The sequence below is a fragment of the Lissotriton helveticus genome, chromosome 12 (genome assembly GCF_964261635.1).
Source record: "Lissotriton helveticus chromosome 12, aLisHel1.1, whole genome shotgun sequence".
Taxonomy (NCBI): domain Eukaryota; kingdom Metazoa; phylum Chordata; class Amphibia; order Caudata; family Salamandridae; genus Lissotriton; species Lissotriton helveticus.
In genome coordinates, this window is record NC_136073.1 from 44,897,692 (window position 1) to 44,912,922 (window position 15,231).

The 15,231-nt window shown below is 44.0% G+C and overlaps 1 protein-coding gene across 1 annotated transcript in view; it reads left to right on the plus strand.

The window, feature by feature from the left end:
• Positions 1 to 15,231, plus strand: part of ACADVL (acyl-CoA dehydrogenase very long chain) — a 120,300-nt gene that overhangs the window by 52,387 nt on the left and 52,682 nt on the right. The window contains exons 3-8 of the mRNA XM_078671429.1: positions 346 to 420; positions 2,738 to 2,810; positions 4,580 to 4,644; positions 5,093 to 5,227; positions 11,838 to 11,982; positions 12,463 to 12,592. Coding sequence (XP_078527555.1) covers positions 346 to 420; positions 2,738 to 2,810; positions 4,580 to 4,644; positions 5,093 to 5,227; positions 11,838 to 11,982; positions 12,463 to 12,592 — 623 coding nt within the window. The remainder of the gene's footprint in view (positions 1 to 345; positions 421 to 2,737; positions 2,811 to 4,579; positions 4,645 to 5,092; positions 5,228 to 11,837; positions 11,983 to 12,462; positions 12,593 to 15,231) is intronic.

Here is a 15,231-nt window from a genome sequence, read left to right on the forward strand (position 1 = left end):
GTGTGGGACAATAATGGTGATGCTGGTACCATGGAAGTAGTACACGTGATGACCACAGTGGATTCGCTCTGCAACAGTGCTGTTATGCTCTCACAGAAGAGGACTTCAGACATAGAATGGAACAAAAAGAAGCTTCTCTTTGTTTTGTACCCTATCTGACATTGTCTCATAAAGGTGCCGAACGTTCAAAATCTGAAATTTGTTATTGAAGATATGACCGAAGGGTGTCGTGGTGTGAACAGAAACTGTTGTTGAGTAATGGGGTGTTTCACCATCCAGACCCTGTATCATTTGATTGTGATTTCTTCTGGGCAGAACGGTACAGTTTTCTTTTTGTTTGAACAGGCCGCGATTGACAAAGATGGCATCGGCGTCGCAACAGCTTCCCAAACTACTTCCGAGAAGCAGCCACATGCTGCGGTAGGTATTACCATCCGGTACTACGCTGGGGGTGGCAGGGCCATATTTGGGGTGGGAGTAGATAAAGAGAGGGTACACTTAACAGTAGAAGTGATGATCAGACCTTGGTGAGGACATAATGGGGGCTTAAGCATAGGCTAGAGCTGGACCAGGGCTTGGCGAAGCAGACGAAAACCTAGAGTCTTTGGTCGGGGTGGAGGTAGCTGGGTAAAGGTTTTAAGAAAAGATGGCTGTTTTTGGTGTGTGGGTAAGGATGAGAGTCGCTAGAAGATGTCCTTATTTTCTTTTTCTTGTCTTCCTTTTCATCACATGAAGTTTGAGTCTAAAGAAAGGCTTGGTGTCCCCTAAAAAGTTATTCCCAACTTGCATCAATAAAAATTATTTTCCAATAACTTGTTATAATGTTTATAGTGTACTGGAATCAAGTAATAGTGGCTACAGTATGTACAGTACATTCTGTAAAGAGGACTTTATGATGTCATACCAGTATATTTAAATAACACTTCAACTATTAAACTCAGTGTTTTCCGGTTAGGAAACCCAAATAATGTAGACATCTTTATAGCACATGTTCTGTTGGGAGGCTGCAGGTTCCAGATGCTTGGGCCACTCTAGAGATGGCTGCCTTCATTGAATGAAGGTCTTAGTTGTAGGAATTGCCTGTGATATGGGATTCAGGAATTCTGTAGAGATGATTGATGAATGCCTGTCAGGCGAGTTTGGAGCTAGGTCTGTTTGCAAATATTTTGCAGAAATTCACGGCCAGTTTTGTTTGCATAGAGCCAAAGGCTGCAGGGCAAGCACAGTATTGCTCTCTAGGCTTTGGACATGGTTCTGTGTTTGCTTGAGGGTGCTTTGGGGTATTTTCTTTTGTCTAGACTTTGCAGTTGGTTTGTTAACATTCTTTGACCAACTGAGATGCGCTACACAGATATGACAGTTATTTACATTCAGTGTAATGCAGACCGAGCAGTTGTTGGCATTGTGAATAAAGAGTAAAAATAAGGGCACATTTTAAAAACATATTTCATTATTCGAAGACGTTTTGCAGGCCTTTCGAACATTTTGGGTGTGAGGTGCTCAATGCAGATAGACTCCCAATTTTATTATGTTGCGCAGAGTTTGTGTTCAAACTACTCTGCTAGCAGTGAACCACTGGTTAGTCCTGCCCGGCTGGTCATGTTCACGTCCACTGAAACCGAGCCACTCTAGTAGCAGACCTCTTGCACCTAGGTGACCATGTTATATAAGGGCTGGTGAGGTGACGTGACGTGGCTTGGTTTTCAGAAGTAACTGTAGGCACCCTGTGGGACATCACGAGCCAGATTCTTGCAAGCTAGCCCTCCTCTGCAAGGGTCACCCTCTTGCTAGCTTTATAACACAAGTTTCTATTACTGGACACACTGAGCAGGCACCAAGTGAAGGATTGTGGACAAGTCTTCAATTTGAAAACAACATTTGAGAATAAAACTTAAATACCTTACAAATTAAATTAAACCTCACTGCAGGTTTGCTTTTTATGTCTTTGGCAAAGTACCGCCAAGTCACATTGTAAGGCTGTTGGCTTGGCAGTGTCCTGGTACCTGGCAAATTTCATTTCGCAGAATTCCTGGGGCATAAACTTCTTTCTACTCACTGTTTTTCTGAAAGTCTGCATGTTCATTTTGAAACTTGTACCTTCATAGGAAGGCCATGCCCCCCCCCCAGCAATAAACTTTCTGTGAGTATTGGGTGCCTTTGAGCTGCGCTGGACTGAAAGCGCGGGTACGCCTCGGACACTGCTCGATCTACAGGACTTCAACTAGGTCTCTTAAAATCAGAACCTTGTTTGCATTAGCCAATGTCTGTCTTTTTGTGACTGAATGCATCCTACAAACCACGTGGAGATGCAATATTCCAGTCCCACGTATGAACCTTGGAAGTCCTCCCCTTTGTTGCTTTTGAGGTTCAGCCTGCTGTGACGTCACAGGATGGCAGAGAGCAAAAGAGGAGGAGAGTGACCGGATGTGTGAGTTGATGGAGTACAATGAGCAGTGACTGTGGAGAGCGTAGGAGGCCGGAAACTAAGTGATGGTAGAGAGCAAAGAGAGACGTGTAGTAGAAGCATGAGGGATTATTGAACAAAAAGGGGTGCTGTGAGGCCATGGACGATGGACATGAGGGTATGACGAAGACGCATCAGAGGAAGCACAGAGACAGACTCCGGGAAGGTGCAGAGGAGAGAGAATGGAATGTTCTGTCCTGCTGAGAAGGGGAAGCTGCAGGTCATTTTGGTGCTTCCTGTTATATTTAGCTTTTTCTCCTCTTTCCATTTTAGGAGTCCAAGTCTTTCGCTGTTAGCATGTTCAAAGGTCAGATGTGCACGGAGCAAGTTTTCCCCTATCCTTCAGGTAACACTGGGTGGGGTGCGGAAGGGTATGTGTCTTTTTACATCTTTATGCAAGTAGAAACTCCTTTCCCTTTTTAAGTAAAAAAAAAAAAAGAAAAGTTGTCCATGGAATGATAGAAAAGCCACATGTGTCAGGAGGAAAGACTGCGCCACGATTCCTAAGTTAAACGATGTAAATGTTTTTTTAATTTATTGTTTTTTACCATGAGTAAGTAATGTTCAACTGCTTATTGGGTGAAGAGGCATAACGGCCCCTATCCATGGTAACTTCTGGATTAATGCAGCAGCAGGATCCTCTCTTAATCGGGTAACAAATTACCCTATCCAGGGGATGGTCACTCACGTCCTTGTGCATTGTATGTGGTCTCCTGCTATGCAATTACTGGATTCCCAACCCACTGTGGAGCACAAATTCATATCCGTTGGGGTAACTGGATTCTCTAGCGATAAAGTACCCATTCCCCAATTTACGAATCCGAGGTTCCCTTATCTACAGGGTAACGTGTGTCTCTGTCCATGGGATTACAGCTTTCATCATTAAGGATGGATGGAGAGAGACCCCATCATGAGGCTTTTATCCATGGGGTAAGGGATTACCCCAATCATGGGTTAATATGTTGTACTGTTTTTGTGGCACAGCCTTGTATCCATTGGGTGGGGGGAGGAGAACAGGGTAGTGGGTTCACTCCTTCTTGAGTCTATAGGATCAAACCTTTCCTTATTGGTTAGTCACTCCCACAATCCATGAGGTAATGAATCTCCATGTACATGTGGCAATTGCTCCTCCATCTGTTAAAATATCCATGGGTGTGTGGTGGGGGGTCACACCTTTGTTAACCATCAGATCGCACCTTGCCTTACCCACAAGGTGACACCTTGCTTTACCCACTGGATCTCACCTTCCTTTTTCAATTGCTATTCTCTTTCCCATAGGTGTCGCCCCTTCTCTGTTCCTTGGGTGTCGCCCCTTCTCTGTTCCTTGGGTGTCGCCCCTTCTCTGTTCCATAGGTGTCGCCCCTTCTCTTTCCCATAGGTGTCGCCCCTTCTCTTTCCCATAGGTGTCGCCCCTTCTCTTTCCCATAGGTGTCGCCCCTTCTCTTTCCCATAGGTGTCACCTCTTCTCTTTCCCATAGGTGTCGCCCCTTCTCTTTCCCATAGGTGTCACCTCTTCTCTTTCCCATAGGTGTCACCTCTTCTCTTTCCCATAGGTGTCACCTCTTCTCTTTCCCATAGGTGTCGCCCCTTCTCTTTCCCATAGGTGTCGCCCCTTCTCTTTCCCATCGGTGTCACCCCTCCGACAAAAAATTCTAGAACTCGGTACTCATCATCATAGACAACCAAAAGCCCTCAGAATGTACAGTTGAGGAAGTATTTTTTGGCTTACACAGTGCCAACCCCTATTTAATCCACTAGAGAAACCCACCCAAAAACTCTAATAGGCTGATGTCTCCTCTTTCCTTGAGGTAACCGGTGTCCTTCTTGTGTGCTGAGAGAAGAGGGTACCCCTCCCAAAGTAATACAGTTCAGTATTCCCATAGCAGAGTGGAAAATGAACAAGATGTGCGGGCGATGCTGCCAGATTTACCATCCACCCTGGCTACTTCCAGACAGCAGGTCTGCACATTCGATCCCTGGGTATCTCTGATGCTCTTGGTGTCACAGGATATTTAACCAATTTGAAAGAAAACTCGAAGAGGAAAAGTATGTAGTGTATTTGCCTATTAAACGTTACATCCAAGTTTCATACTTGCTGTTGTCTTCCCATTGCAGTGCTAAATGAGGAACAGATCCAATTCCTGTCTGAGCTTGTGGGACCCGTCTCCCGGTTCTTTGAGGTAAGAGCTCAGTGTCTTTATTGGGTTGATTAAGTGTGTTTGCACAGGTGTGTGCAAAATGAGCTTCAGAAGAGGTCACTGGTCATGCCAGCGCTCAAGGAGGCTGTGCAGGCACTGTGCTGACCAGTCTTATCTGTTCTGCCAGGGACTCCAAAGTTAACTACTCCCTCTACCTCCTTGTTGGCCATTCTAACCTGTGCCAGGTTTCTGAGTGATGTGCAAAGATTGCAGTCTCCTATCGGCATCTTTTCATTGACTCCCAGATCAGTAATGTGTGTCCACAGAACCAGGGTAGGAAAAATATTCTCTTGCCTGCAAAAGGACGGGGAATGATTCAGGCATGTGAATCTATGAAAGATACCCCAATACTGGATAACTTGTGCTTTGTGCTCATCTGTAACCAGTCTTCTCTTTCCTGCTCCCTATCCCTTTTCATCCACAATCCCAGACGGTGAATAACCCATCCAAGAATGACGCGCTGGAAAAGGTCGAAGATAGCACGATGCAAGGCCTGAAGGAGCTGGGGGCTTTTGGACTCCAAGTCCCCTCTGATCTAGGAGGGCTGGGCCTATGCAACACCCAGGTGAGTTGAAGCTCACGTTTGCATCTTATATGTACGTACAACACATGCTTTTCAGAAACCTTACGTATCACGATCACTGAAAGGTTAATTTACAACCTAATCAATGCCTATTAAAATCTGAGAGAGATGATACAAAAAGAATTTACCACAATCCTAGGAAGGAATGCATACATATGAGCCAATTTGTGCACTTTTTCACTGTCCTCTTATGTTTTTGCTCTTATAAATGCTAATAAAATTGATTATAAAAAAAAGAATATGACCCATTTGAAAAATCATAACCATTTCCAAATGGGATTGTGGAGAAGAAAAAAACTTGACGGCCAGAGACAAAGGGCAAGAAACACTTCAACAGCCATGCAAACAGGTACTTGTAGAAGAAAGACACCTAGCATCAACAGGACTGCATTGTCAACTTTTCAGACTATGCCCCAACACTGACAGAATTGTAAGGACTCTGCAGAGGGTTTAACCCCTACTTATTTAAACCCCTAGATAAAAAAGAACTATACCATAAACTGGAAGCATGTTTTCGATGTCTCTGCATGAAGAAGCCCTTCTATACCAAACCTGAACAGGACTGCACTGTAAATGAGGGCGTTTGATCAGTTAAAACTCCTACTGGACACCATAAATCTGAACAATACATTTAAAGCTTCAGACTCCTAAGACGCATCCTAGACATACACATTTTTTTTAACACACTTTATTGGTGACCCCATTATAGCATATACATTAGGAAAATATTCTTTTACATACAGTCGTATTTTTGTTTTTCCGGTTGTTCATCAATCTCCGTACATGGGTCATGTAACAGTTTTCCACTTGTTGTCATACATGGTAAAACCGACTGATCAAGGTCAAATTCAGTGCTGGAAATGTTACTAAACACGCAATGGTCATGTTGCATCTCCAGCGAATCTTCAAAAGTAGTGCGTATTCAGATAAACTATTGGTAACATAAACAAACCCCGACTTCCACCCACCCCAACCCTCTCCTGGCCAGTCATATCCTGGCAGCCACTATGGTTGCCGGGGGTCATCCTACGGTTCTCCTCTTGAAGGAAGCGATGAATCGGATAGAGTCCTGTCATTTCAATGGAACAGAGCCTAATACCCTTAGGAATCTAAGCAGCCTTATAGCCTACGTGGTCTCAGTATCTTGTGCAGGAGACAATTCCAGTGCTTCCAGGTCAATTAGCATGGCCTCCCACTCCAGCGAGATGGGCTGCTTCCTCAGCCCTCTCTCCTCCTCCTCCCTTCGGAGAGCAGCACCCTCTGCTTCCTGGACATACACATGACAGTGATATCATCTGACATCAATTAAGAGGAGGGTTATTGAGTCACTCAACAACCACTACAGTATCACAGTTCAACACCTGGCGAGAAAGTAGCAGTCGTTGTATTGAACACTGCCGCATATGCCCAGAAATCACACTGTCTGCTTTAGGATAGAAGGCCTTACGCAAAAACTGCATGGAGAAGCAATTAAATAAAAAAGGAAACTCCATAGCACACTCTGGACCAGGTACCAGAAAACATAGCACACATGTGGTACTTCATGCCCCCAAAGCTACAAAAGGTAAACAACAAAGAGTGCGTTATAACTGATGCTAAGGGGGGGGGGGGGAACCACTGTGGCTGAATGAAACAGATGCCGAAACAATTCAGAAGAAGGACCCCCAATTAAATTCTGGACTCCATTGATTTAGTAAACGATCCAAATTCTATTGTCTCTCATCCAAAAAGAACACTGCTTGTAACCATAGCTTTGTAGTCACTGTTCAGCTCTTATACAAGAATGCGGCTAAAGTCTTAGTAACGCCATTGGAGGACAGAACCCGCTTACCGACACTGTAGCCAAGTGCATGTCGTTCATTTTCGCTCCCAACTATTTACATTTGGAAAGGACACACACCTTCAAAATATCCCTACTACAATGCGAACATAAGTGCCACTGCAGTTTAAGAACTTAATCATGGCTCTGCTGAAGAGCAACTGTCTTCTTGTCCACGACAGCAGACCTTTGCAGTACCTCCACTGTAATGATTTGGAGTGCAGGGAAATTAGACCTCCTACAGCTCTAAGGTTTTGAGGTATTTCACCTAATCATCAACCTCAACTCTTCAAAATGAATATATTACTCTGATACCTTCATCATAAAGAAGGCACACTGGCTCAGACCACTATTTAGAGCAAGCCAGCAGTTTGAGGCAGCTCTCTGAAGAGTGACCGTTTACACAGAAGTGTGCCACATTTATAAGCCAAGCCATCATGCAACTTGGTAGGTTAATTTACAACCTAATCAATGCCGGTTACAGAGACAAAGTGAGGATTTTTTTAGATCTGACTTAATAAACTGAGTGCACCCACAACCACTGACAACCAAACTCCTTGAGCAACCAGGATCCCTCTGGGGAATCTCTTGGTATAGAAAGTAAAAGACTCAAAACAGAGTCTATAATGTCTTGTAGGACACTCCACAGTTGGATACCATTCCTGGGATTGGCAAAGATGTGCTACCAGTTCTTCAGCAAGATGAACAACTGTGAGAGATCTGTACAAGTACAAACCTTCTTACTTTACTGATAACCACTCCGCCTCAAAACATTTTTTGTTAGAAACAAATTACTGTGGAGAATGGAACTTGTCTTAAAAGAAGCGGTATCTGATAGAGACTATTAGCCGCTGATTCCTTAACGTAGAACTACCCCCAGGCGTGAGACTGGATTCGGAAATTGTTTTGCCCAAGCATCCCTGCGCGCCGGTGGGGCGGCATCATGCGTATGTGACGTCAGCAAGGTCACATAAGTCCCACCCCAGCGCGCCTACGTCAGTTGTTTTCCTTTTCTGCGTGCAACGCGGATCCAGTTCGTGCTCTGGGCATGTTTAGGCCTTTTCCTTTCGCTATTGTGTGTGTCCTCTCATTTTTTATAGTAGTTCACGGCATTTAAGATTGTAGTATTGTCGTACTGACAGGTAACTTTAAGACAGAAAGGATCGGTAGATATATATATATATATATATATATATATGCCCAACACACTGAGAGACCTTGGGGACAGACACCACAGCTTAAAGAAACCCTGTTCTCAATGATGAATTAGTTCCCACCATTCCGTTAACACGGAGATGACAAGTGTGTAATTTTTTAGTTTGGCTGCTCTCGTCTTACACTCTGAGATACTTGAAATTTGATTGACTTTCCTCCTGCTGTCCCTGCTTACAGACATATTGCTATCCCTTGACATGCTATGTAACTAACTCCACCCTAGCCCTGTGGACTTCACATGAAACTGACAGTTCCATAGCAAACCGGACGCATTGGCTAGGCTTGTAAGTAATTCTCCATTGTACTGCCTCTAAAGTGCCACAGATTTTGGCTTCAATCAATCAATCCGAGTACTTGTAAAGCACGCTACTTACACGTGAGGGTCCCAAGGCGCTGAGGGGAGAGCGGGGTGCTGCTACTGCTCGAAGAGGCAGGTCTTGAGGAGTCTTCTGAAGGCGAGTAGGTCTTGGGTCTGCTGTATGTGGGTTGGGAGGGTATTCCAGGTCTTGGCGGTGAGGTAGGAGAAGGATCTGCCGCTGGAGGTCGTTCGTTGGATGCTGGGGACAGCGGCGAGGCTGGCGGAGCGGAGTTGGCGGGTGGGGATGTGGAAGCTGAGTCTGCTGTTCAGGTAGGCTGGTCCGGCGTTGTGCAGTGCTTTGTGTGCGTGGGTGAGGAGCTTGAAGGTGATCCTCTTGTCGACGGGGAGCCAGTGTAGGTCTCTCAGGTGGGGGGTGAAGTGGCTACGGCGGGGGATGTTGACGATCAGTGGACGGAGGAGTTTTGGATGCGTTGGCTTCATACAGGACTTGACTCCACCTCAACACCACTAACGTAAATAAACAGATGGTACCCAAACCTGCTGCTCTCTTAGAGGCATCAGTTTAATTGTCCTAGCTTTGAGCCTGCCTAACTTCATTCATTGCCACTAGCTGGAATTGTAACGGTCTACATTGCAGACCTTCCATTAGAGGCACAGGCTCACCATGTGAATAACTGTTCGCCCCCCGACCCCCACCCCACCTTGCAACTCAGAAGTATGCGCCTAACGTGACTGATTCTGCCCATGCCCCTCTGGCCTTCCAGTGACACTGACTTAATATGGGATTGACTGTGTCCCAGGCCCTCTGATATCAAAGAGCCCCAGCCTAATGTAAGATTAACTGTCCCAATATGAGAGGGAGTGAGTGAGTGAGACACAGACACAGACAAGGCGCTTCAGCCTTCCTGTTGAATGGATGAATGAGGGGGAACTTGTAACGCGCAACTTAGCCCAAGGGCATCAAGGCGCCAGCCATAACAAGATAGACAGACAGACAGATAATCTCAAAGCACCGGATTCAAGATCTACAGGTACGCCTCCGAAAAGAGCCAGGTTTTTAGTTGTTTACGGAAAAGCACCAGAGAGGATTGTCCTACCAATTCTGGAGGAGGGAATTCCAGAGCTTGGGAGCCAGAGTGGAAAAGGCCCTACCTCCCCATCTAGCCTTTGCAAATCTGGGGACAGAAAAAAGATTTTTAGAAGAGGAGCGAAGGACTCTGCTGGGGCTATAGGGATGAAGAAGGGACTTGATGCCTTCAGATCCCGAGCCATAGAAGGCCCCATGGGCAAGGCAGAGAAGTTTGAAGGATATCCTAAACTGGACAGGGAGCCAGTGGAGGTTTTTTCGGGCAAGGGATACAGAGGAAAGTCATGGAAGATCCAGAGCAATCCTGGCCGCGGCATTCTTCACCATCTGGAGACGATGAACAGAGCTCTTATGTTGGACCATAGAGCCCTTTTGTGTAGCCCGTCTATTTAAGCTCATGTGATTGGCCTTTTACAGTGTTTATTCCTTAAATACACAACTAGAGCAGACACGCTCATAGACCGTTTTCAACACCCAATACTTTGCCATATTGCATACCTTTCTTCTCCTCAGTAGTATTGTATAATAAAGTTCTTGAAATTCTATTTGCATAACTGCAAGGTATTTGTGAAGAAATCTTATACATATTTAAAAACCTTTTTTGTTTTACTTTTTTCCTTTCTTTTTTTTCCATGTTCTAATTATTAAGCATTTCAAAACCAGTTCCTTACTTATATTGAATAAACCTCTCGTTTATTATATTGTAAATATACAGGTCCTTGTTTGTTAATTTCATGTCATGAAAGTAGTTTTTTCTTATTGATATGGATAAAGAAATGCTATAGTTCCATAAAACTGTACAATATTTCAGGTAATTTTCTTCTCTTACTGTAAAGTACCACCATATCATTTTCCTGTAGTTTTCATCGTTTAGCTACGTACCCATTATTCCTATTGATCCAATAATAGATATTTTCTAAATTGCGAGTGAAAATACATTTCTTGTTAAAAGGCCATTAACCAAATGTGTGGAAATTTCTGTAAAGTACTGTAATTATCACTCTATTAGAAATTTGACCTTTCAAAGACTGCTTAACTTGAATCAGAGAGTGCTTAAATGTTTTGAATAGATGAGCCTATTGCACATTGTTCTATAAAGTGCACATGTCATAATTTAACTCATTTATCCTTTTAAAACCAGGATAAAACGATATGGTATTTCAGATATACAAAATACACCACCTTTATCTATTGCACTAATTATCCTAAGGTGCTGTATTATAAAGGTGATCATGCTTAAAGTGCTCGTACATGCAGTGCCATGATTCTAATTTAATTTTTTTCAAAAGACAGTACAAAAGTTCTTGATCTTTCCTATCGGAAGTGCAGGTGCATTTAGCTACCTTTTAGTTGGTTCAACTGTAGTTATATATATCAAGAAAAATCACATCTTAAAAATCTGGCATAAATATGGTAGAAAATATTCCAATCATGTCTACTATGGTGGTAAAAGCAAGATGGATGGAAGATGCATGAAGAAATTGATTGAAGAAAAAAGAATTTAAAAGTTAAAAGTCAAGAAAATATGTTGACTAATCTAGGGATTACATTTTTTAAATGAACGTGTAGTTCAGCAACCAAATTCTATCCAAAAGCGGCCTCTGTTCCCATTAGTATTATTAATCTTTATTCCATTCTTCTTAAGTTAAATTCTGTTAACCCCTCGTTCACCAATTTTTGTTTTTTTCCCCAAAATAAATGAGTATTCTGGCTATATGCTTTTCTACAAAGTATTTGGCATTCGGATAGGTATGATCTTGATTTTTGATTCCTTGTAAGTGTTGTAATATTCTCAATTATACTCTGTTTCTGGTACATCCAACATAAGATTTTACACATGTGCTTTAGATAACATAAACCACGAAGCTTGTTTGTAATTTGCAAAAAATATCAGACAGAGTAGGGGTGACCATATAAAAAGGGGCACTTTCCTACGCAGCTCCATACTGTAACCTTTATCAGCACGTGACCTGCTGCTCTCTGTCTCGGGGATACTCCAAACACAAACCTTGGATCAACCCTAGTTGGTTAACATCCTGCTTCTCCCAGACACATTGGGAAAGCTTGCTAGGATAATGAATGTTTCGGTTTCCCTATATAAGGAAATGTGAAAGTACTCTAACTTTGTCCTGTCTCTCTTGTTTTTTTGCAGTACGCCCGACTGGTGGAGATAGTGGGCATGCATGACCTTGGTGTGGGTATTACCCTGGGGGCCCATCAGTCTATTGGCTTCAAGGGTATTCTTCTCTTTGGGAACAAGGAGCAGAAGGAGAAATACCTTCCCAAGCTGGCCACAGGTGAGGAGGGTATCCCAGTGGATGATGGTAGAACAAGGGGCAAAGGTGGCAAGCCTTCAGAAGAATGACTGCAGCGTGCGCGGGTCAATAGAAGGATAGAGATTTGAATATGCTCTGACAAGGGTGATCCTGAAAAGACCACAAGCACGGTATTCACAAGGGGAGAGCGATCTAGAACAAAAGGAGGTAGGGAAATGGGAACAAGTGAATGGGAACAGCCTGCTCTGGGTAGGAGGGGAAAGCCTTCTATAGCAAGGAGGCTGGGCCTGGTTTGGGCAGGGACAGAAGATCCTGCTCTAGGCGGAAGAGTTGTCCAATGGTGGGTGGAAGAGGCAGAGATCCTACTGTGTGTAGGGATGGATTTCCTGCATGTGGCAGTGTCTGAGGATTCGTCACAGAGATCGATGAGCGAGACGAGCAAAGGACACATCTGAAGCGTTGAGATTTGTTGTTTGTGACTCTCTTGCTCTGTTTCTACAGGAGAGACAATCGCTGCATTCTGTCTGACGGAACCTGCTAGTGGCTCCGATGCCGCCTCCATCAAAACCACAGCAGTAAAGAGCGACTGTGGCAAGTACTACACCATGAATGGAGGGAAGATCTGGATCAGGTGAGGGACCGCCAGGTCCAATGATCTCTGACACTGCTACAGAGCCAATGTGATTGCAGACTTCCATCTTTCACAACTTTAAAACCACGACCATATGAGACAGAAAATATTTCACAATCACCTGGCTTGTGAACTTAGGATTGCTGTCTGAGCACAGGTGTATCATTAAATGTGGTGCTATTGTGAGCTCATGGTACACGTTTCACATGGACTAGCTGAGCTGTGTTGGGTTTGAATTCAATGTTCCGTCTCGTGTATTCTGTTAGATGTTGCATGCACCTTTTGCTTCAGCACATCTCGACATTTGTGTGCAACCTTGTCCAATGTACACAGTTATGAGTGTTGTTTAATGTCGTGCTAGCTGATAGCCAGCTGTAAGGAACATCTGACCTGTTTTTTAAAATTATTATTTTGATTGAAGTTTGGACATGCAACAATTACAGTTTACAGCAAAACATGTTCACGTATAACAGTTTCCATCATTGTACATTCAAGACATAAGCCTATCGCACATTTACTATACAATGTTACGGTCATAGAGAACAGTCAAGTTTTGTTACTGTGAGAAAGTGGCTCTATATATCCTTGACCAGAATAAGGTACAGTGTGTATAGAGTCCACAAACCCCAGAGGTATAACAGAGTTTAAAGTCAGGACTGACCTTACTCTCAAAAGTGGTAGCTTGGTCGAGCAGTAAGGCAGTACCAGAGGACAGTGTAAAGTATTTGTTGTACACACCTAGTCAGCAAAAGGTTTCACACACTCAAGGACTGAACTCCAGGCCAAATGTTTTTATATCAACAGATATAGTTTTATTTTTAGAACCAACAGGTATAAAAATATACTTTTCTCGAGATGAGTATTCTCATGTAATTACTTGGCAAAAGAGGCAATAATTTTGTGAATACAATAGATACATGGGTTGCAGTAGGCAACACAAGTCTAAACACACTTTCTAGCATTGAGCTCAATGGGTTTTCATCATATAAGTACAGTTGATTACTTTGTAGATTACTTTGGTAATTCCAGGACTGGCTCCTAGATTCAGTCCTGTGGTCTAAGCTGAAAACACTTTTAGGCATTGCAGTGATTTTTCAGGAATGAAAAGCTATTTTAAAAGTTCACACTGAAATATTTCAACAGAAATCTGCCAATGTTATCCAATGGGAGAAAATTGAGGTTGCGAGTAAAGTACGTTCTCGTTACTTTTGTAATCCAGTACTGGGCTCCTGGGGCCAGCACTGGGGTCTCAACTTAAAACAGGTAAGTAATTACGTTTCAGTATTTCGTATGATTTTTTAAGAATGTTTCTAGTTTTCAAAAGTAGACAGAAGAAATTTCATAGAAAAGCATACAATGGGTTCCTATGGAGAAAATACAGGTTACTAGTAAACCCGCTAGGGATTACTTTTGCGGTTCAGCACCTGGCTACAAGGTACAGTACTGGCTCCTCTCCTGGTCACAGGTGAGTATTTTGCAATTCGGATGATTTTCTAGGAATATTTCAAGTTTTCAAAAGTAGAAGCAGGATAGGACAAAGGTGGCACAGCCAGCGTCACTCGGGCGGCTGGGTGCAGGGTGATTTTGAGCCGTCGGGCGCTCAATGTTATTCAATGAGAAATGTAAAAGGGGGACAAAGGCTGCAGACTCGGGGACGGAGACTCTTCAGGGGCGACCACAACTCCGGGAGGTAAGTTGGGATCTTGGAGCACAGGTAGGTACCCCAAAGGAAGGCGCAGGGGGTTGCAGGGCGCCGGGTGCAGGGGTGTATTTGGGTGTCGGAAAAGCTTACCCTCGGCTGGTCGCGGTTGGGGGCCCCTGGTTCTGAGTCTGCACTCGTCGTCTGGGTCGACGAGGAGGGTCTTTGGGCACTGGACTTCGGGTCCCAGTCGCCGGGGGGACGTCCTCGTGGTCTTGGATCACTTGGGCACGGGTCCGGCTCAGCGGGTGCAGAATGGGCTGGTCCAGAGCTTCCTGCTTGGCACCAGGGGTGTGGTTGCAGCAGAGCCTCTGCTGATGGGAGTCCCAATCTTCGAGAGGGTCAAGGCAGGCAGGTCCTCTGGGTGTCCCAAGGTTGCTGTCGTCGGGATTAGGCAGGAGCAGGTTCCAGGGTCGACAGGCCGGTAGGGCTGGGGCCAAGTCAGTTGTTGTCGTCCTGTTGTTAGCAGCTGCACGGCGGGTCTTCTTCTTCTTGATCTTCTTTCTTCTTTTCTTATCTGGATCTAAGGAAGGAAGGTTCAGGGAGCCCCTAAATACTGAATTTAGGGGCATTACAGGTAGGCCAATAGGTCCCTGTCCTGGGGTGGGTACACCCCCTAGCCTGCTCCTCTCCTGTAGGAGGGGGGCAGGAGCCTAGCTGGGATTGATGTGAAAAGTACTGTATTGTTTATATCTGTCGGACACCCTATATTAGTGTTGTCTCTATAATTTTAAATTTGTACTATGTATTGATATGTATTGCATATATGTCATTTTTATTATTGCATCATATAGGTTGAACCCTTATTGATCTACCATATGGTCTTTCTGGGTTTTTTTTTTTTTTTTTTAAATGTATAATTTTTTGGTTGTATATATTAAAATTTGTCGTTTTTAGATAATCCACTACAGTTATTCAAGTGTCCTTGCCTTGGGTTTTC